This window comes from Macaca nemestrina, chromosome 18, assembly GCF_043159975.1.
Source record: "Macaca nemestrina isolate mMacNem1 chromosome 18, mMacNem.hap1, whole genome shotgun sequence".
In the NCBI taxonomy this organism is placed as follows: domain Eukaryota; kingdom Metazoa; phylum Chordata; class Mammalia; order Primates; family Cercopithecidae; genus Macaca; species Macaca nemestrina.
Window position 1 is genome coordinate 16,127,259 of NC_092142.1, and position 20,244 is coordinate 16,147,502.

The 20,244-nt window shown below is 49.6% G+C and overlaps 1 protein-coding gene across 1 annotated transcript in view; it reads right to left on the reverse strand.

Annotated features, from left to right (window-relative positions):
- LOC105467717 (ATP binding cassette subfamily C member 6) overlaps window positions 1-20,244 on the reverse strand; it is a 73,026-nt gene that overhangs the window by 2,624 nt on the left and 50,158 nt on the right. Inside the window, exons 22-29 of the mRNA XM_011717375.3 lie at window positions 17,360-17,567; window positions 13,023-13,333; window positions 10,398-10,597; window positions 8,838-8,964; window positions 6,795-6,896; window positions 5,088-5,234; window positions 2,282-2,440; window positions 2,038-2,204 (exon numbers count right to left, since the gene is read on the reverse strand). Coding sequence (XP_011715677.2) covers window positions 2,038-2,204; window positions 2,282-2,440; window positions 5,088-5,234; window positions 6,795-6,896; window positions 8,838-8,964; window positions 10,398-10,597; window positions 13,023-13,333; window positions 17,360-17,567 — 1,421 coding nt within the window. The remainder of the gene's footprint in view (window positions 1-2,037; window positions 2,205-2,281; window positions 2,441-5,087; window positions 5,235-6,794; window positions 6,897-8,837; window positions 8,965-10,397; window positions 10,598-13,022; window positions 13,334-17,359; window positions 17,568-20,244) is intronic.

A 20,244-nucleotide genomic window follows, 5' to 3' on the forward strand; every position in this document is an offset into this window, starting at 1 on the left:
TGTTTCCTCTATGCCTGCTACTGTTTCAACAACTTTGTGCATATAATTCAATCCTTGCAAGGTAGTAAGTGCTCTTACTCCCACTTTACAGATGAGGAAACTGAAGCACAGGAGATAAGTAAGTTGCCCAAGATCCTACAGCTGGGGGGGCCTGGATTTGAGCCCAGGCAGTCTGTCAGCTATGTAGACTCTCACCCACCAAGGAATGCTGCTTTTCTAGTGCTTGAAATTATTTGCTACCACAAGCACTTCTGACACCCTCAGGGTCAGAGGGGTTTATAAACCCAGAACACCTTGGTTTGGTTTGGTTTTTTGGGGGGTTTTGAGACAGAGTCTTGCTCTGTCGCCCAAGCTGGACTTCTGTATGTAGCACCATCTCAGCTCACTGCAACTTCTGCCCCCCCGGTTCAAGCAATTCTCAGTGTCTCAGCCTCCCGAGTACCTGGGATTACAGGCATGCACCACCACACGTGGCTAATTTTTGTATCTTTAGTAGAGACAGGGCTTCACCATACTGGTCAGGTTGGTCTCAAACTCCTGACCTCAGGTGACCCACCTGCCTCGGCTTCCCATAGTGCTGGGATTACAGGTGTGAGCCACCGTGCCCGGCTACCTTGTTTTTTTAAAAGGCATGTACCTGTACACCTATGTTCATAGTGGCATTATTCAAAATGGCCAAGAGGTGGAAACAGCCTGGATATCTACTGGCAGATAAATGGATAAGCAAAATGTGGTCTATCCATGGAGTGGAAAGTTATCCAGCCTTAAAAAGGTAGAGAATCTGACACATGCTACAATGCGGATGAACCTTGAGGACATCATGCTATGTGAAATAAGCCAGTCACAAAAGGACAGATACTGTGATTCTGCTTCTATGCAGGGTCTAGAGTAGTCACGCTCATAGAGACAGAAAGGAGAATGCTGGTGACCAGGGGCTGGGGGAGGGGGACAAGGAGGGTTAGGGTTGCATGGGAACAGAGTTTTAGTTTCGTTACGTAACAGTGTGAATGTACCTAACACTATAGAAACTATACACTGAAAAATGAGTGAGATGGGCCCGGCGTGGCAGCTCACACCTGTAATCCCAGCACTTTGGGAGGCCTATGCAAGTTCAAGTGCAGCCTGGGCAACATGGTGAAACCCTGTCTCTACAAAAAATAAAAAGATAAGCTGGCCGTGGCGGCTCACACCTGTAATCCCAGCTACTCGGGAGGCTGAGGTGGGAGGAACGCTTGAGTCTGGGAGGTGGAGGTTGCAGGGAGCTGAGACCTCACCACTGCACTCCAGCCTGGATGACAGAGCCAGATCCTGTCTCAAAAAAAAAAAAAAAAAAAAAAAAAAAAATTTGAGATAGTAAATTTTGTGTGTATTTTTCCATACAACTTTTTGTTGTTGTTGAGATGGAGCCCAGGCTGGAGTGCAGAGGCGCAATATCGGCTCACTGCAACCTTCACCTCCCTGGCTCAAGTTTTCCTCCCATCTCAGCCTCCAAAGTAACTAGGACTACAGGTGCGTGCCACCATACCTGGCTAATACTGTTTTCCATAGAAGCTCTTGCTATGTTGCCCAGGCTAGTCTCGAACTCCTGGACTCCCTCAGCCTCCCAAAGTGCTGGGATTAGAGGCATGAGTCACTGCACCCAGCCCACACTTCACATTTACCAAAAAAAAAAAAAAAAAATTCCTGTTACTTATAGCCCCAGTGAGTGGTGGGGTTACCACCCACTATCAAACAATATTTTCAGAGCAAAATAAATACTGAGCAAGAGTAATAAAGGCTATCAGTAGCCCTGTGTCAGTTGAGGTTGGGTTTTGCCACCAAATAAATATAGAAGGCTAATTTAATTTGGGGTGGGAAATCTTAGTATTCAGAGACTGTGTCAGAGCTTGAAATTGCCGATAAGACACATGTGGTTATTAATATAACAGAGTGATAATCCTACTGGGGAAGGCATTTCCTGAGGGCACTTGGGGAGGGCATGGCCATCCCCCCTTCCTCTCCCGCCTGCAGGTCCCGGCCACAGTGGGATGACCATACCTCAGGTCTTCGCCTTGGTCGGCACACTTGTACTGCAGCTGGCCGGGCAGGCTGGCCACCAAGGCTTTGAGCTGCACAGTCTCCAGGGCTGCCCAGATAGCCTCGTCCGAGTGCTCCTGCAGCAGGTCAAGGTTCATCCGTAGAGAGCCAGGGAACAGGATGGGGTCCTGCGGGGGAGGGGCGGTGGGTCAGAGCAGGGCCCCACCATGCCTCCCACCTTTGCCCACCCTTCCACCATCCTCACCTGGGGGATGATGCTGATCCTGGAGCGCAGTGTGTGCAGCCCCACGTGGGCAATGGGGACCCCGTCGATCCAGATCCCGCCCTCAGCTGCCTCCTGGAGCCGCAGCAGCCCACTGGCCAGGGAGGACTTCCCGGCCCCTGTCCTGCCAACGATGCCCACCTGCCCAGGGTTGGGAGGAAAGGCCTGCTCTGACCAGAGGGCTCCTGGGCATTTATTGGGGAGATGTTTCCACTGCACCCGAGATCTGTCTGTCCATCCCTCATTGTGTAAAGGTCGACCTTCCATCTCTCTATCTTTCCATCCGTCTACCTTTCTATATATCCACCCATCAGTCCATCCAGTCTTCCATCGGCGTTCTTCTCTATCTTCCCCTTATCCCGATGTCTCTCTCCCATCTTTCTCCCTGCCCTTCCTTCAGTTCCTCCATCTTTCCTCATCCTTCTATTTATACCTCTCCATCATCTCTTGTCCTTTCTTCAACTGCATCCCGTCCATCTGTCTGCCCATCCATCCCTCCATCCATCCATCTCTTTTCCTTTTTTCCCACCCCATTCCCCCATCCACCCACCCATCCATCCATCCATCCTTCCATCATCCCTCCTCAATCCCATCCCTCCATCTGTCATTCTTCCATCCCACTCCATTCATCCATCCATTCATCTGTCTATCCATCTCTCGTTTCTTCTTCCCTATTCATCCATCAATTCACTAATCCTTTCATTCATTTATTTTTTCTCCCATCCATCCATCCAGTCCCTCCTTCCCTCATCCATCCCTCCATTCATCCTCCATCCTATCCATGTGTTCATTCTCTTATCCATCTCCCATTCTGTTATCCACCCTCCACCCTTCTCTCTCTTGCTACTGTTGCATCCTCAGTGTCTGACACATGCTGTGGGTTCAACATTATTTGCTTAATTCATGAATGAAACGTGGGTCACCTCACTGTATGCCAGGCGCATGTTTAGGCCCTGGAAGTATAGAAATTAAAGAGTCCTTGCTCCAGTGTGCCCGCCATCTGGTCTAGGAAAGAGTGCGGTTGAGTAAATGTAATACAGTGTGATGAACAATGCTATTTATTTTATTTATTTACTTATTTTTGAGATAGAGTCTTGCTCTGTCACCCAGGCTGGAGTTCAGTGGTGTGATTTTGGTTCACTGCAACCTCCACCTCCCAGGGTCAAGCAGTTGTCCTGCTTCAGCCTCCCAAGTAGCTGGGACTACAGGTGCCCGCCACCATGCTCGGCTAATTTTTGTATTTGTAGTAGAGACGGTGTTAACACCATGTTGGCCAGGCTGGTCTCAAACTCCTGACCTCAGGTGATCAACCCACCTTGGCCTCCCAAAGTGCTGGGATTGCAGGTATAAGCCATGGCACCCAGCCAACAATGCTGTTTGTTATCAGCTCTGGACCTCTGGCAATTCAGGGAAGCAAGGTGGTGCTGCTCATGCTGCCTGGGATTTGATAGAGGTAATAAGAGAAGACCTCATGGATGGCAGCTTGAAGGATGAATAGGAGTTCAAGGAAGGGGAACACTGCAGGTGAACCACACTAAGTGGGTTTCCGGAACTGGAAGCTCATGGAGCTCACAGCACCATGTGTCCCGCTGGCCAAGAGGCAGCTGCTCCACAATGTTGGCTAAGCCCTGGCAGAGCAATGAGTGATGGCGGGGGATGGGCAGGGCCTGGGGTGGGCAGAGCCTTGAATGCCAAGCTCCAGAATTCAGACTTTACCCCAAGGGAAGCTGGAACTAGTAGAAGGTTTTGAGCAGGGGAATGACATGCAGTGTCATTCATGCTGATAAAGGTCAGGATGGCTGGGCACGGTGGTTCATGCCTGTAGTCTCAGCACTTTGGAAGGCTGAGGGGGGTGACTGAGGTCAGGAGCTTGAGACCAGCCTGGCCAACATGGTGAAACCCCGTCTCTACTAAAAATACAAAAATTAGCCAGGTATAGTGGTGCGCACCTGTAATCCCAACTACTCAGGAGGCTGAGGCAGGAGAATCGCTTGAATCTGGGAGGCGGAGGTTGCAGTGAGCTAAGATCATAGCACTGCACTCCAGCCTGGGCAACAGAGTGAGACTCTGTCTAAAAAATATATATATATATATATATATCTCACACACAGGAGAGCAGATTGGAGCTGGTGAGACAGGATTCACTGTTTATTAGGGGACAAGGAGGAAGCCTCTGTAGGTTCAGAGAGAGGGAAGAAAGGGATCAGTGAAGGGGCTTGATGAGGCATCTGTAAAATGGGATAGTACTAGCACCTCCCTTATGGGGTTGTTGTGAGAGTGAAAATGCAAATAATAAAAGCATTAGTAAACATTTCTGGAGCACTTTCCATGAGCTAAGCATGTTCTATGTGTTAAACTTCACAACAACTCAAAGATCAATATTACCAGTCCCAATTTACAGATGGGAAAACTGAGACTGAGCTATGAAGTGTTTTTCCCAACGTCTCCCACCCCAAAGCAAATACCCCGTTTGTGCAAACTGGAATATGTACTTGGAGCATTTAACACACTGCCCAGCACATATTAGGAGCTGGGTTAACATTAAAGGAAGAAGGAAGTCAGGGAGTTGCTTCCTCATCTGGGGACACCACGGTGGATGAGGCAGTCACCAGACGGAAGCAGGTTTGGGGAAGGCGAGGAGTTCGTTTTAGGGGGTAATGGGTCTGAAAGCTAGGGGACCTGAGTTGGGGACATTGTGAAGGTGGCTGGTGCCCAGGGTTTAGGGCCTTGCCCCTGGAGTCCTTTGGCCTGAACTCCGTGAAGAGGACATTGTGAGAAAACCACTCACCTTCTCTCCTGCGTGGATCTTGAAGGACACGCCCTGCACAGCCAGCGGGAGCTCAGGTCGGTATCTTAGCCCAAAGTCCCGGAACTCAATCTGCCCGCCATGAGGCCAGGGGGGCTGAGCTGCACATGTGGGCAGCCTCCAGGGAGCCTGGAGCAGGAGGGGAAACTGAGTCAGAGGAGCCTTCCTCTAAGACTTCACACAAGGTGGCCCACCTTTCTCAGCTTCAGTTTTCTCTTCTGCAAAATGGACGTATGTATTGCAATTTTACAGGGTTGTTACGGGAATCCAACAAGAGAGGGCATGGACTATGTCAATGCTAAAAACAGATGGTGGTGGCTACTTTTAGTCTATTTTATTATTATTGTTAGCCACTGTTTATTATAAAATCATCTCTTTTTCTACAGTGGGAGCAGACATTTCTCTCTGTCTTTGCGAAAGGACATGGCGGTGCAGCAGGAAGACCAATGCTGCCTTTTGCTATTCCTGTCATCTTGAACAGATCATTCTACCCTCTTGAGTCTTGGTTTTCCAATCTGGGAAATAGGGTTAATAAGAGCAGTGAACATGTATTGAGTGTTTGCAATGGACCAGAGACTCTACTAAATCATTTATTTGCAGGATCTCATTTGAACCTCCCAGTAAACTCAATGCTGTTATGTTACTGTTACTGCTATACTGCTGTTCTCATCCTTTCTTCCACCCCATCCCATCCATCCATTCATCTATCCATCTCTTATCCTTTTTCCACCCCATCCCACCCATCCATCCATCCGTCCATTTATCTGTCTATCTCCAATCCCATCCCTCCATCTCTCATTCTTCCACCCCATTCCATCCATCCATCCATCCATCCATCCATCCATCCATCCATCCATCCATCCATCCATCATCATTTCTTCTACCCTATTCATTAATCAGTTCTTCCCTGTTCTGTTACTGTAATGTTACTGTTGTGTTGCTCTCACACTATATCATGTTGCTGTTTTGTTACCACTGCATTTCTATGTTGCTGTTTTGTCCTTATAATGCTACTATAATGTCGGTGTTTTGTTACTGTTACATTGCCGTGTTGCTCTTCTGTTACTATATTAAAGCCATGTTGCTGGGATGTTGCTGTCCTGTTATGATGTTGCTGTTGTGTTTCTATTACGTTGCCATGTTGCTGTTCGGTTTCTATCATGTTGCTAAAATGTTGCTATTATGTTACTATTGCATTGCTATGTTGTGGTTGTGTTGCCGGAATGTTACCATCATGTTACTATCATGACTCTGTTATATTACCATTACACTGCTCTGTTGCTGTTCTGGTACTGTAATATTGTGGTTATGTTGCTGTTACATTACTATTACATTGCTGTTGTGTTACTGTCATGTTCTGGAATATTGCCGTTGTGTTACTATTGTGTTGCAGCTATGCTGCTGTTGCAATGCTGTTCCTCATGGTCCCCTGCCACTCCCATAGGTGACCTGCTTTCCTCAAGCTCAGAAGCAAAGGAACCAAGATTTGGCCTGGCTCCAGACCTTATGCTCCTAACCATTGCTGCCACCCTGTCTGTGACTCTGACCTATAGAGGTAGGGATTGAGTCAGGGGAGAAGAGGGTACAAACTCCAAAGCCTGGAGCAGATGTCAACAGGGACCCGTTGCCGCCCCCCACCAACAACAATATGTCCATGCTGGGACCCCCTCGCCACCTCCCGCCCATCACCTCCTTGGGCGTCCAGGCATAGTCCTGCATCCGCTCCACTGACACGATGCTGTTCTCTAGGTCTGTCCAGTTGCGAACAACCCACTGCAGTGTCTGGGTCACCTGGTGCAAGAAAGCATCTCTGGCTGGGCTCGGCAAGGCCACTTGAGGGCTTGCAACAGCCCCGCTGGTTCCCCAACCTTTTCTGCGAGGCCAGACCCAGGGGAGTAAAGAAGGGAGGCAGGAATGGGGCAGTCTGAGGACCTGGGCCCAGGGGATTGGGGTTTGGATGCAACCAACAGGTCCCTCCCTTTCTTCAGTAGAGCCAGAGCATGCAAAGCAAAAAGCAGTCCTCAGACATCAGCCTGTACAAACTGGCTTGATGTAGGTGAGACAGGATCAGAGAGGGTATGTGGCCCTCCCAAGGACACCCAGCAGGACCCAGGCCCGCTGATTCCATTCTGACAGTTTCCCCACAGCAACTGGTGGCCACCAATTTCCCGTGACACTTGGAACCATTCCAAGCTCCTCCCTATGAACCATTACTGGCTCTAGTCCTGTCATCCCATCCCCAACCTTGTCTCCCAGCATCCCTGCCTTCACCCACCCTCTCTGGCCACACCTGCCTTCCTGCTGTTCCTCTAACACACCAGGTATAAACCTTCAATTCCCAGGCCTCACTTCCTCCTAAGTCACCTCCTCAGAGAGGCCTTTCTGGATGCAGGAGGAAAATGCCTCCACCGCCACCCAACATGCTCCGGCCTCTTACTTCATCCTGAAGCTTAGCAGCCTTGACTGTAAAATGAGGATAATAACAGCGCCTCTCTGATGGGGTTGTAGGCAGCATTAAGTGAGTTAATATTTATAAAGTTCTCATGCACAGTGGCTCATGCCTCTAATCCCAGCTTTTTTGAAGCTAAGGTGGGAAGACTGTTTGAACCCAGGAGTTGGAGGCTGCAGTGGGCTGTGATCACAGCACTGCACTCCAGTCTGGGTCAAAGAGTGAGACCTTGTCTCAAAACAAAACAGCCGGGCATGGTAGCTCACACCTATAATCTCAGCATTTTGGGAGGCTGAGGCAGGCAGACCACTTGAACCTAGAGTTTGAGACCAGGTTGGGCAACATGGCGAAACTGTTTCTACCAAAAAAAAAAAAAAAAAAAAAAAAAATTAGCCAGGCCTGGTGGTGCACGCCTATAGGCCCAGCTAATTGGGAAAGTGAGGTGGGAGAATCCCTTGGGCCTGGAGATGGAGGCTGAAGTGAGCCAAGATCATGCCACTGCACTCAAGCCTGGGCAACAAAATGAGATCCTGTCTCAAACAGCAACAACAACAAACCAAAATGAACAAAAATGTATAGAGCTCTTAGAATAATGTCTCCTCCATAACAAATGCTTATGAATGTATATATATATTTTTTCATAGATGTCATGAACTGACATTACATACTGTTATTAATAGTTAACAAAAAGTGGCCAGGTGTGGTGGCTCATGCCTGTAATCCCAGCACTTTGGGAGGCTAAGGTGGGTGGATCAGTTGAGCTCAGGAGTTGAAGACCAGCCTGGCCAACATGGCAAAACCCCGTCTCTACTAAAAATACTAAAAAAATTAGCCAGGCATAGTGGCTCACGCCTGTAATTCCAGCAACTTGGGAGGCTGAGGCATAAGAATCGCTTGAACCCAGGAGGCAGAGGTTGCAGTGAGCCGAGATTGCACCACTGCACTCCAGCCTGAGTAAAAGAGCGAGACTCTGTCTTCAAAACAAAACAAAAGTTAACAATGCACTAGAAATGTCCTCCACAGGATATGCTTTGTCCCAACTAGTCTTTATAGCATCAGAAGTGATGGGATTACTGGCCTATTTTTTCAAGGAGCACGCTGAGACTCCACGAGGAAAGATTTTGCCCAAGGTTGCAAGTTCACCTCAGCTGAGTCCCTCGGCGGAGGGACTCCAGACACCTTGGTGGTTTGGACACAGGGTCTTCGAAGGTCCTACTAGCAGAGGTCTGATGGTCTCTGCCTCTGTCTGTCCCTCAAGCCCAGTTTGGGGGCATGGAGAGTACCTGGAGGGCAGCAGAGACAGAGAAGCCCACGAGGCCGGCGCTGAGGTGGGCTTTGCTCAGCACAGCACACGTGGCAGCCGCAAACACCAGGCCATTCCCCAGGAGCTCCACATTGGCCGCAAGCCACCTGCAAAGGGAGGCGACAGCAGGGTGAGTGGGTACTCTCGTCTGCAGGGAGATGCTTCTCTGGGCACAAGGACTGGTCATCACACCTGCTTTGTACCCACAGGGGTCCCAGCAATAGGCTCCACATGCAAGGCCCCACGCAGGCTCAGGGAGTAGAGGACGATGACACTATCCTGTCTCAACTGAGCCCAGCTTATGGTCTGGGGTACAATTGGTGTTCCGTAGACCTTCCCTGTGTGGCTGCTTTTCTGTCCCTGGAATTTGCCAAGCCATGTCCACCTGCCATTCCCCTGCCGTGACCCCGTGGCCTCCATGGATTGACTCTGTGTCCCCACCCACATCTCATCTCGAATTGTAATCCCCACCTGTGGAGGGAGGGATCTGGTGGGAGGTGACTGGATCGTGGGGGCAGTTTTCCCCATGTTGTTCTCATGATAGTGAATTCTCACGAGATCATATGGCGTAAAAGGGGGTGGCAGTTCCTACCTCGCACACTCTCTCTCCTGCTGCCATGTAAGATGTGCCTTGCTTCCCTTTCCACCATGATTGTAAGTTTCCTGAGGCGTCCCCAGCCACGTGAAACTGTGAGTCAATTAAACCTTCCTTTCTTTGTAAATTACCCAGTCTCAGGTAGTTCTTTATAGCAGTGTGAAGACGGACTAATACACAGCCCCAGCTGGCTGGGGACCCGAGATGAAAGGAAAAAGGACTTCACATGTATTGAGTGCCTAGTTTGTACTTAACCCTCTCCACACTCTGGTACCACAATGCTTTGATTCAAATCCTGGCTCTGCCAGCATTAGCTGGGTGAACTTGAACAAGTTTCCAAACCTCTCTGTGCCTAGGATTTATAATCTATAAAACAGTTTCGGCCTGTCAAAACTGTTAGCAGAATTAAATAAATTAATCTACATAGATTGCTCAGAACAGTGCCAGGCATGCAATAAGCATGTTATAAGTCTTACCTATGAGTGTATTTAATCCTCATATCCACTACATGAGCATGATCCCAGTTTGACAAATGAAGCTCAGAGAGGTTATGTAACTTGCCTGAAATCAACCAACTGGTAAGTGGCAGAGCTGGGATTTGAATCTGTGTCTATTTGTGCTTAAAGCTTATGTTTTGTTCTTGCTTAGTACCTAAAGATGGCTAAGGATGCTTATATGGCTGCTTTATCACCAAGGCAAAAGAGGCTGATCCAGTTGCCTGGCAAAAGAAGCTTCTTCCTGTACCCCCTGCCCACCTGCTGTTGAGAATCTCTCGGTCATGTTCCATCTGCCCACAGTGAGAACCGATAGCTGCCTGTGGGATCTAGCCTCAACTATGTCCCTGACTCTCTGGGTGACTTCTCTAGCCATACAATATGACCTCAGGTCTCACCCTCTAAGGATATGGACGAATTACAAGGTAATCTCTGCCCTGGCTCTTCCTACCTGTCAGCCACCAGTCGCGGGAAACTGATCCTCTGGCTTTCATCTACGCGAGCATTGTTCTGAGCCACAAACGGGGCCTGGGTTCGGAACGCCCGGACCACGGTGCTGCCCTGGAACGTCTCAGCCATGTGGGAGCAGACAGATGAGTAGCTGGCTGACTCCAAGCGTCTCAGCTGGCATGAGCTAACCACATACAGGCTCTGAGAAGGATGGATGGGAGAGGGGAGAGGAGAAGCCACAGACATAGAGAGGTAGTTTCCAGAAGCACAAAGAGCCCCAAGTACAGGATTCCAGACTAGGATCTGTTACCAGCTTGCTGTGTGACCTTGGGATAGTTGCTTGACCTCTCTGGGTTCTCATTTCCTTGCAGAATCAGAGTTCTATGGTTTTTTTGAAAATCACCTGGGAAGCTTCAAAAACCTCTAATGCCCCACCCCAGAATGACTGAATCAGAATCTCTGGCAAAGTCACCTTGACTTTGGTGCTGTTTAAATAGCCTTCCAGATGATTCTAATGGACAGCCAGGGTTGAGAAACCACCAATTTAGTTTAAGTGTCTCACTTCCCAGCACTGAGGTTGAGTACTTCATTTAGGGCTGGTCACTGGGAGAACAAAACTGTAAGGGGCAGTGAAGGCAGTTGGCCAAGTCAGTTTCACTCATATAACCCAAGGGTTACGTGCCAGGTGATGCACAGGAAATATGTGTTACTTGGTTTGCAGCTGCAGGTTGGGTGCAGCTGACAGACAGGCAGGCAGGGAGGAACTGAATTTGCTGAACACCCAACTGTGTGTGCCAGACTTTTTACACAGTGTCTCATTCATTGCAGAGTGAGCATTCGCGTCATTCACCAGTTAGTGGTGAGAACATCCGAGGCTCGGGGGATTCAGCAGCTGTCCTGAGAGCCACAGTAAGTGACAGAGCCTGGATTTCTCTTGACTACAAAGCTTGAGACAGAAACAGCCCATCCTCGGAGTCAAGTGAACTTAGAGAAGACCTGGGACAGTTGTCGGGGACGCGGTAGCCATGGGTTTTGGTTTTTGTTTTTTGAGATGGAGTCTCACTCTGTCGCCCAGGCTGGAGTACAGTGGCACAATCTCAGCTTGCTGCAACCTCTGCCTCCCGGGCTCAAGCAATCCTCCCGCCTCAGCCTCCCAAGAAGGTGGGATTACAAGCATGCACCACCGTCCTGGCTAATTTTTTGTATTTTTAGTAGAGACGGGGTTTTGCCATGTTGACCATGCTGGTCTCGAACTCCTGAGCTCAAGTGATCCGCCCACCTCAGCCTCCCAAAGTGCCGTGATTAGAGGTGTGAGCCACCATGCCTAGCCCTAGCCATGGTTTTTATCTGACTACCATGTTTTCTTCTGCTCTACTTCTGGTTTCCTGTAGGAAAGGGCTGGGTTGAGGTGCTGTCAATCATGGGATCTGATCAGAGAGATGGTCACATGATGCATCCTAGCCTATCAGAGTCTACTATCCATTCAGTTACTATGATGAGTTCAGAGATGGACACATGATCCACAAAGGGCCAATCAGAACCTTCCCTGGAATTAATATATGACTACTGAGCTGGAGAAATGTTTTTTGCATGTTGAGTTGCTAAGGTGAGATGATATGATGGCTAGTGGCCATCAGACCTGCCCCGGAAAGAGAGCATATACAAAATTAGACCAAACAGAGGTAAGCCAGTGGTTCCTAAACATTTGTGTGCATCAGAATTACTTGGAGGGTTAATTAAAACCTAGATTCATGGGCTGAACCACATAGTATCTGAGTCAGCAGTCTTGGGCTGAGGCCTAAGAACGTACATTGCTAACTAGTCCCCAGGTGATACTACTGCTGGTCCAGGGGCCACACTTTGAGAAGCACTGGGTGACGATATGGAGAGAGTCACTGTGTCCTGATGACAGCTGGGCCCATGCCCCCTAGGAAATGTAAACCATTAAATTCTGTTCTTCTGGTTAAGCTAATTTTAGCTGGTCTCTGATCCCAGCAATGGAAAGAATCTAGCTTTATATAATAGCCTTTGAGAACTTGCAATGACTCTTTGGCTTCCAGATAATTGGAGAGGAAGAAATTACAGCAGGATAAAAACATTACACATGAAGAACTCTGGCCCTTAATATTTAACTGCACCATGAGGCACAGTGACTCATGCCCTATAATCCCAGAACTTTGGGAGGCCAAAGTGGGAGGATCACTTGAGGCTGGGAATTTGAGACCAACCTGGGCAACACAGTGAGACACGTGTCTTTAAAAAAAATTAATTTAAAAATTAGCCAGGCATCGTGGCACTGCCTGTAGTCCCAGCTACTGGAGAGGCTGAGGTAGGAGGATCACTTAAGCCCAGGAGTTCAAGGCTGCAGTGAGCTATGATAACCTATTGCATTTCAGGAGAGCAAGATTCTGTCTCTCTAAAGAAAGAGAACTTTGATGTGAACATTTAGAGACAGAGACTAGTGGAGATATCAGAGAGACTGCAGTGTCTCTGTCCCTGGGAATTCTAGGAACATCCCCTAGATGTCCAGCTGGGTGAAACCTCACATGTGGAGTCTTCCCCAGAGACAGGGGACTGGCTGAGTGGATCTCAGCTGGTCCCAGAAGGCTCCCTGACCTCTCCATACCTGAAACCCAGCGTAGAGGAGAAAGAGTGGCAGGATGGCCACAATGGCCAGTGGAGTAGTCACTGCCACCACCAGGCTGACCTCCAGGAGTCCGAAGGCATACATCAGCAGGGACCGGAGTTTGTCTGCAATGTCCACATCAACCGTGTCTGTCTCCTTGGAGAAGCGGTTCAGCAGGTTGCCGATGGGTGTCCGCTCAAAGAAGCTGATGGGCGATCGCACCACATCCCACAGGAGCCTCTGGAAGAGCAACCTGGATGCCCGGACCCCACCTAGGAGCACCGCAGCCATGGACGCAAACAGCCCAATGGCTGGGGAGGGAAAGGAGGTAAGAGCGTGAAGGCTGGAGACCCTCAGGACCGCCCCGTGGGGCCTTGCGCAGGTCTCTCCCGCTACCCCATGGTGGACACCTTACGGCTTGGCCACCCTGATTGTTATATTTTTTTGAGACAGGGTCTCGCTCTGTCACCCATGTTGAAGTACAGTAGCATGACGATGGCTCGCTGCAGCCTTGACCTCCTGCACTCAGGCGATCCTCCCGCCTCAGCCTCCGAGCAGCTGGGACCACAGGTGTACGCCACCATGCCGGCTAATTGTGGGTATTTTTTGTAGAGATAGGATCTTGCTATGCTGCCCAGGCTGGTCTCGAACTCCTGAGATCAAGTGATCTGCCTGCCTTGGTCTCCCAAAGTGCTGAGATTACAGGTATGAGCCACTGCACCTGTACCCTGCTTGTTTCTTGATGTAATGGGTTGAAGAGTGTCCTCCCAAATTAATTTGGGATGGGTCCTAAATTCAGTGACTGCCATTTATATAAGACTACTAGAGGATAGTCAGAGACACAGCAGAAGACATGAAGATGGTGACACAGATGGGAGGGCACATATACAAGCCAAGGAATGCCAGAGACTGCCGGCGACCACTGCAAACCAGGAGAAAAGCATGGGACGTTTTCTCTCTCAGAACCTCCACAAGGGGCTGGGCACAGTGGCTCATGCCTGTAATCCCAGCACTTTGGGAGGCCAAGGCAGGTGGATCACCTGAAGTCAGGAGTTTGAGACCAACCTGACCAACATGGTGAAACCCTACTAAACCCTACTCTCTACTAAAAATACAAAAATTAACTGGGCATGTTGTCAGGCATCTATAGTCCCAGCTACTCAGGAGGCTGAGGCAGGAGAAACACTTGAACCCGGGAGGCGGAGGTTGCAGTGAGCCATGAGCCGGGATCGTGCCACTGCACTCCAGCCTGGGCGACAGAGCAAGACGCCGTCTCAAACAAACAAACAAAAAACAAAAAAAGCCTCCACAATGAGTGAACGCTGCTGACACCTTCATTTTAGACTTCAGGCCTCAGAACTGCGACAGAACAAATTTCAATAGTGCTAGGCTCCCAAGTTTGTGGAAACTTGTTTGGCAGTAGCCCCAGGAGAGAAATGTACATCCTTCCTCCCAATGCTAATCTATACGCGTGGGGTGGGGCTAACTTCTCCCCTGGGGTGGGGCAAATTTCACCCACGGCCAATCCAAACCACTGCAATAGGTTCAGGGATGAACGCATAACCCAAGTCAGGCCAATGATAGGGAGACCTGGGACTTCACTAGAACTTTTGGAAAAGTGGTACTGGGTGGTGGGAGGTGGCCAAGCTGGAGCTGTGGAATATCATCTTACTGCCAGGGGGAGCAGCTGAGCTGGACAGGAAGCTGTCCCAGAGGAGGGAAGTGAAGCAATTTCTTGTTTGGACCCCTACCTCCAGACATACCTGAAGCCAGAAATCTATGGATGCTGGTCCCAAGAGCCAACCAATTCTCTTGTTGCTTAAACCACTTTGAATTGGAGCTGAATTTGTTTATTTTCAGACGGAGTCTTGCTCTGTCACCCAGGCTGGAGCACAGTGGTGCAATCTCTGCTCACTGCAACCTCCACCTCCCAGGTTCAAGTGATTCTCCTGCGTCATCCTCCCAAGTAGCTGGGATTACAGGCACTGACGCCACGCCTGGCTAATTTTTATATTTTTAATAGAGACAGGGTTTCACCATGTTGGCCAGGCTGGTCTTGAACTCCTGACCTCAAGTGATCTACCCACTTTGGCCTCCCAAAGTGCTGGGATTACAGGCATGAGCCACCGTGTCTGTCCTGGAGCTGAATTTTTTATTGTTTGTATTCGACAGTCATAACCAATTTCTCTCTCTCAGCTCCCGTCTCTCCATCTTTAAGGGAGAGTAAGACTTGCCCTTAGCTATCAAACGAGGGATGGAAGTGGAAGGATTTTGAAAGGGCTATTTGCCACCCAAATGAGGATTTGGGTTCATTCCAGGACTCAGCTGACTCTGACAATCCCTAATTTCCTCTTGGTTAAGTAACTGTTCATCTTGAGTATTCCACTGTACATGCCTTTGTGGTGAGTAGGTGTACAGGTTCTTAGGACGAGAAGAGTCCTCAAATTCAGGCCTGGTGCCCCCCATTTTACAGAGGAGGGCACAGGCTCACAGCATTTGGGTGATGTGGCCAAGGTCACCCAGTGAATGAGGACGAATCAACATGGAAACGAGGCAACTGTCCTTTAAAGAGGAAGCCAGGCCAGGCGTGGTGGCTCATGCCTGTGATCCCAATACTTTGGGAGGCTGAGGCAGAGGATTGCCTGAGCCCAGAAGTTTGAGACCAGCCTGGGCAACACGGCAAAACCCTGTTTCCATCAAAAACAAACAAACAAAAATTAGCCAGGCATGGTGGCATGTGCATGTAGTCTCAGCTACTCGGGAGGCCGAGGTAGGAGGATCGCTTGAGCCCAGGAGGCAGAGGTTGCAGTGAGCCGGGTTCGTGCCACTGCATTCCAGCCTGGGTGACAAAGCCAGACCCAGTCTATATATACGTGTGTGTGTGTCTAAAGAAGAAGCCAAACTCACGTGTGCACTCCTGGTCCTCCCTTCAGCCAGGCCACGTATTAAAAGGAGAAGAACCAGGGGTTAGGGACTGGGTAGGCGAGGCAGGAGGAGGGTGGGTGTGGTTGCAAAAGGGCAACACGAGAGTGCCTTGAGGTGAGGGGATTGTTCAGTGTCTCAACCATTAACCATTGTGATGGATGCGAGAGCCTGAACGGGGGACACAACTACACAGAGGCAAACATGCGCACACCTACGTGCAATCAAACCTGGGGAAATCACAATGAGGCCCATAGGGCCGGGCGCGGGGGCTCACACCTAACTGTAATCCCAACACTTTGGGAGGCCGAGGCGGGCAGATCATTTGAGGTCAGGAGTTGGCCAACATGGTGAAACCTCATCTCTACCAAAAATACAAAAATGAACCAGGCTGCACACTTATAATCCCAGCTTCCAGCTACTCGGGAAGCTGAGGCAGGAGAACTGCTTGAACCTGGGAGATGGGGGTTGCAGTGAGCTGAGACTGCAGCACTACACTCTAGCCTGGGCGACAGAGCAAGACTCTGTCTCAAAATAAATTAAATAAACAAACAAATAAATAAACAAATGAGATCCATGGATTGATGGGTGTCAGTATCCTTTGTGTGATACTTTACTATCATTTTGCAAAATATCACCACTGGGAGAAACTGGGCAGACTGTATAAGGTAGCTGGCCACTTTATTTCCTAGAACTGCATGTGAATCTACAATTATTTCAAGAAGTAGTTCCATCTATTTTATTTTATTTATTTTATTTTTTTGAGACGGAGTCTCGCTCTGTCTCCCAGGCTGGAGTACAGTGGCGCGGTCACGGCTCACTGCAAGCTCCGTCTCCTGAGTTCACGCCATTCTCCTGCCTCAGCCTCCCGAGTAGCTGGGACTACAGGTGCCTGCCACCACCCCCGACTAATATTTTGTATTTTTAGTAGAGACGGGGTTTCACTGTGTTAGCCAGGATGATCTCGATCTCCTGACCTCATGATCCGCCCGCCTCGGCCTCCCAAAGTGTTGGGATTACAGGCGTGAGCCACTGCGCCCGGCCGTATTTCCATCTTTAATAAGGAGAAGATGGAGTGACAGCGGTAATGCATCTGTTAGGGAGGGTCTGGTTCTGTCTGGAGGTTTGGGGGCAGGCACTGAAAGTCACCAGCATGCAGGCCTTGGAGCTGCTATCCGCTAGCGGGGAGGAACTGGGAGAAGTTCTGAAGCTTCCAGAAAAGGAGGGATGTGCCCTGTCCTCCCCATTCCCTCCAGCCTCATCTGAAGGACAGAGATCTTTGCCTGGACCCCAGACATTTTGCACAGTTGTTCCAGGGGGCACAGGGTGACCCAGGGAGGGGTGAGGAAAAGGAGCCCTGAGCACCCCTCGGGGGAGCTGGGAGGACGGGGATGAGGAGGGCAGGTGAGGCATACCTTGGAGACAGCCGAGGAGCCCGAAGATCCCACCACGCAGGGCTGCCTGTGTCTGCTGCCCACCCACTGTGGGGTCGTCCGCCCACAGGCTCAGCCAGTAACCCCGGCAGAAGGATGCCACTTGCTGGCAGAGGAAGAGGAAGAGTGCATAGAGGCAGAGGGGGGTGCCCACCGCACGCAGGTAGGCCAGGTGCACTGTGGCCTTCACCTGTAGCACACATGAGGGAGAGGGAGGCAGAGAGAGCCCCCAGCGGGACGGGTGAGTGGAGGCAAGGCCAGGCGAGGCTCCCAGAAAACATGCCCATGGGCAGATGGAAGCGCCACACAGACCTCACAGGTTCTGCCGCCGTGCCTCCCACAGACAGGCCCCAACCAGCCTTAGAACCCGCATCTCCTACACAATCCCCAGTGAGCTCGTATTAATATTTTTTCTTTTGTGTTTCTTTATTTTCCTTATTTTTTTAAGGACAGGGTCTTGCACTCTGTCACCCATGTCACCCAGGCGCAATCGTGTCTCACTGCAGCCTTGAACTCCAGGCTTAAGTAATCCCCCCGCCTCAGCCTCCCGCGTAGTCAGGACTATAGGTTTGTACCACCATGCTTTGTTAATGTTCATAGTTTTAAAGAGATGGAGTCTCGCTATGTTGCCCAGGCTGGTCTCAAACTCCTGGCCTCCCAAAGTGCTGGGATTACAGGTGTGAGCCTCCACACCCAGCCAGAAGGGTTTTCCTGAACACTCACCATGGGTCAGGCATGTGTCTCTGCTCATGATAACCTCAATTTCACAGATAAGGAAACTGAGGCACAGAACGGGTCAGCCACTGGCTTAACGTCCTGCTCCTACAAATCTGAAGTTCTCTGCACAGCTGCAGCCAGACAGCACTGTTGAAAACATTAATCTAATTATATCTTGTTGCTGGCCTGTCCATGGCTATCTCTTGCTCTCAGAAGAAATTCCAGCCAGGCGAGGTGGCTCATACCTGTAAGCACTTTGGGAGGCCAAGGTGGGTGGGTCACCTGAGCTCAGGAATTTGAGACCAGCCTGGACCAACATGGTGAAACCCTGTCTCTACTAAAAATACAAAAATTAGCCAGTTGTGGTGGCGGGCGCCTGTAATCCCAGATACTTGGGAAGCTGCAGGAGAATCACTTGAACCTGGGAGACAGAGGTTGCAGTGAGCCAAGATTGCACCATTACACTCCTGCCTGGGCGACAAGAGTGAAACTCCGTCTCAAAAATAAAAATCAAAATAAATTCCAAGCTTCTTATCTTGCCCCCACTCACTGCCTACCAGCCTCATGGGACCCCTTTCTCTGGCACCCTAAGCTACTTCCCACCTCGGAGCCATTGTACCTGCCACTCCCTTTTCCTGGAGTGCTCTTTCTCCTGACCTTTGTATGACTGGTTCCTTCACATGTTCTTCGGGGAAGCTCAAATGGCACTTCTCAGAGCATCCTATCCATACCTACCATGACCCTCAGTTGGTCTCCATGGCAGGGTCTCACTCTGTCACCCAGGCTGGATTGCCGTGACATGATCATAGCTCACTGTAGCCTCGAACTCCTGGTCTCAAGCAATCCACCTGCCTCAGCCTCCAAAAGTGTTGGGATTACAGGCATGAGCCACTGCGCCCAATCATTCTTATTTATAGCACTTACTGCGATTGGATATAGCTTGCTTATTAGCATAATTACTTGCTCTCCATTTATCTTCACTAGTATCTAATCTCCACCAGACTTAGCCTGGCATACAGTGGGTACCGTGTACATGTTTGCTGGATGGATGAGAGGGTAGGTGGGTGAATAAATGAGTGGGTGGGTAGGTAGGTAGGTGTATGAATGAATGAGTGGATGAATGGATGGAAAGATCAATGAATGGATGAACAGCTGAACAGACAAATGCATAGGTGAGGGAATTGTTGTATTGTTAGGTGGGACAGATGGATGGGTAAGTGAATGGGATGGATAAATGAGTAGGTGGGTGAGTGGATGGGATGGACAGATAAATGAGTGGGTGGGATGGACAGATAAACGAGTGGGTGGTATGGATGAACGAGTGGGTGGGATGGATGGATGAATGAGTGGGTAGGCTGGATAAATGAGTAGGTGGGTGAATGAATGGGATGGATAAATGAGCGGGTGGGATGGATGGGTGGGTGGGTGGATGATCATCTAGGTGGATGATGGTGGATAAGTAGGGGGGTGGAGATACACAGCAGTATAGAAGAGGAGAAACAGTACAAACTTCAGACTCAGACTGGCCTAGACTTGAGTCCCAGATTTGAGTCCCAGGTTGAGTCCCAGGCTAGCTATGAAAACACGGACAAGTCTCTTAACTCTTTAAGACTTCAGTTTCTTGGCCAGGCACAGTGGCTCACACCTGTAACCCCTGCACTTTGGGAGGCAGAGGCCAGAGGATCACTTGAGCCCAGGAGTTCGAGACCAACCTGGGCAACATAGCAAAACCCCATCCCTATTAAAAATACAAACACTAGCTGGGCATGGTGGCACACGCTTGCAGTCCCAGCTACTTGAGAGACTGAGGTAGGAGGATTGCTTGAGCCCAGGAGGTCGAGGATGCAGTGAGCTGTGATTATATCATTGCAGTCCAGCCTGGGTGCGTGAGAGAGCCACTTTCTCAAAAGCAAAATAAAATACATTTTAAAAGACTTCAGTTTCTTTATGTCTGAAATAGAGCTATCATACCTTTTTTTTTTTTTTTTTTTTTTTTAGTCTGGGAGACTGGAGATGATATTTAATCTGATAACTGAATGACAAGAAGGAACATAATATAGGAAGTTCAGCATATCATATCTATTTTTTAGGGCGGTTGTGAGGATTAAGAAAATGAAGGTCTAGAATGCTACTGGCACATAGTAGGTGCT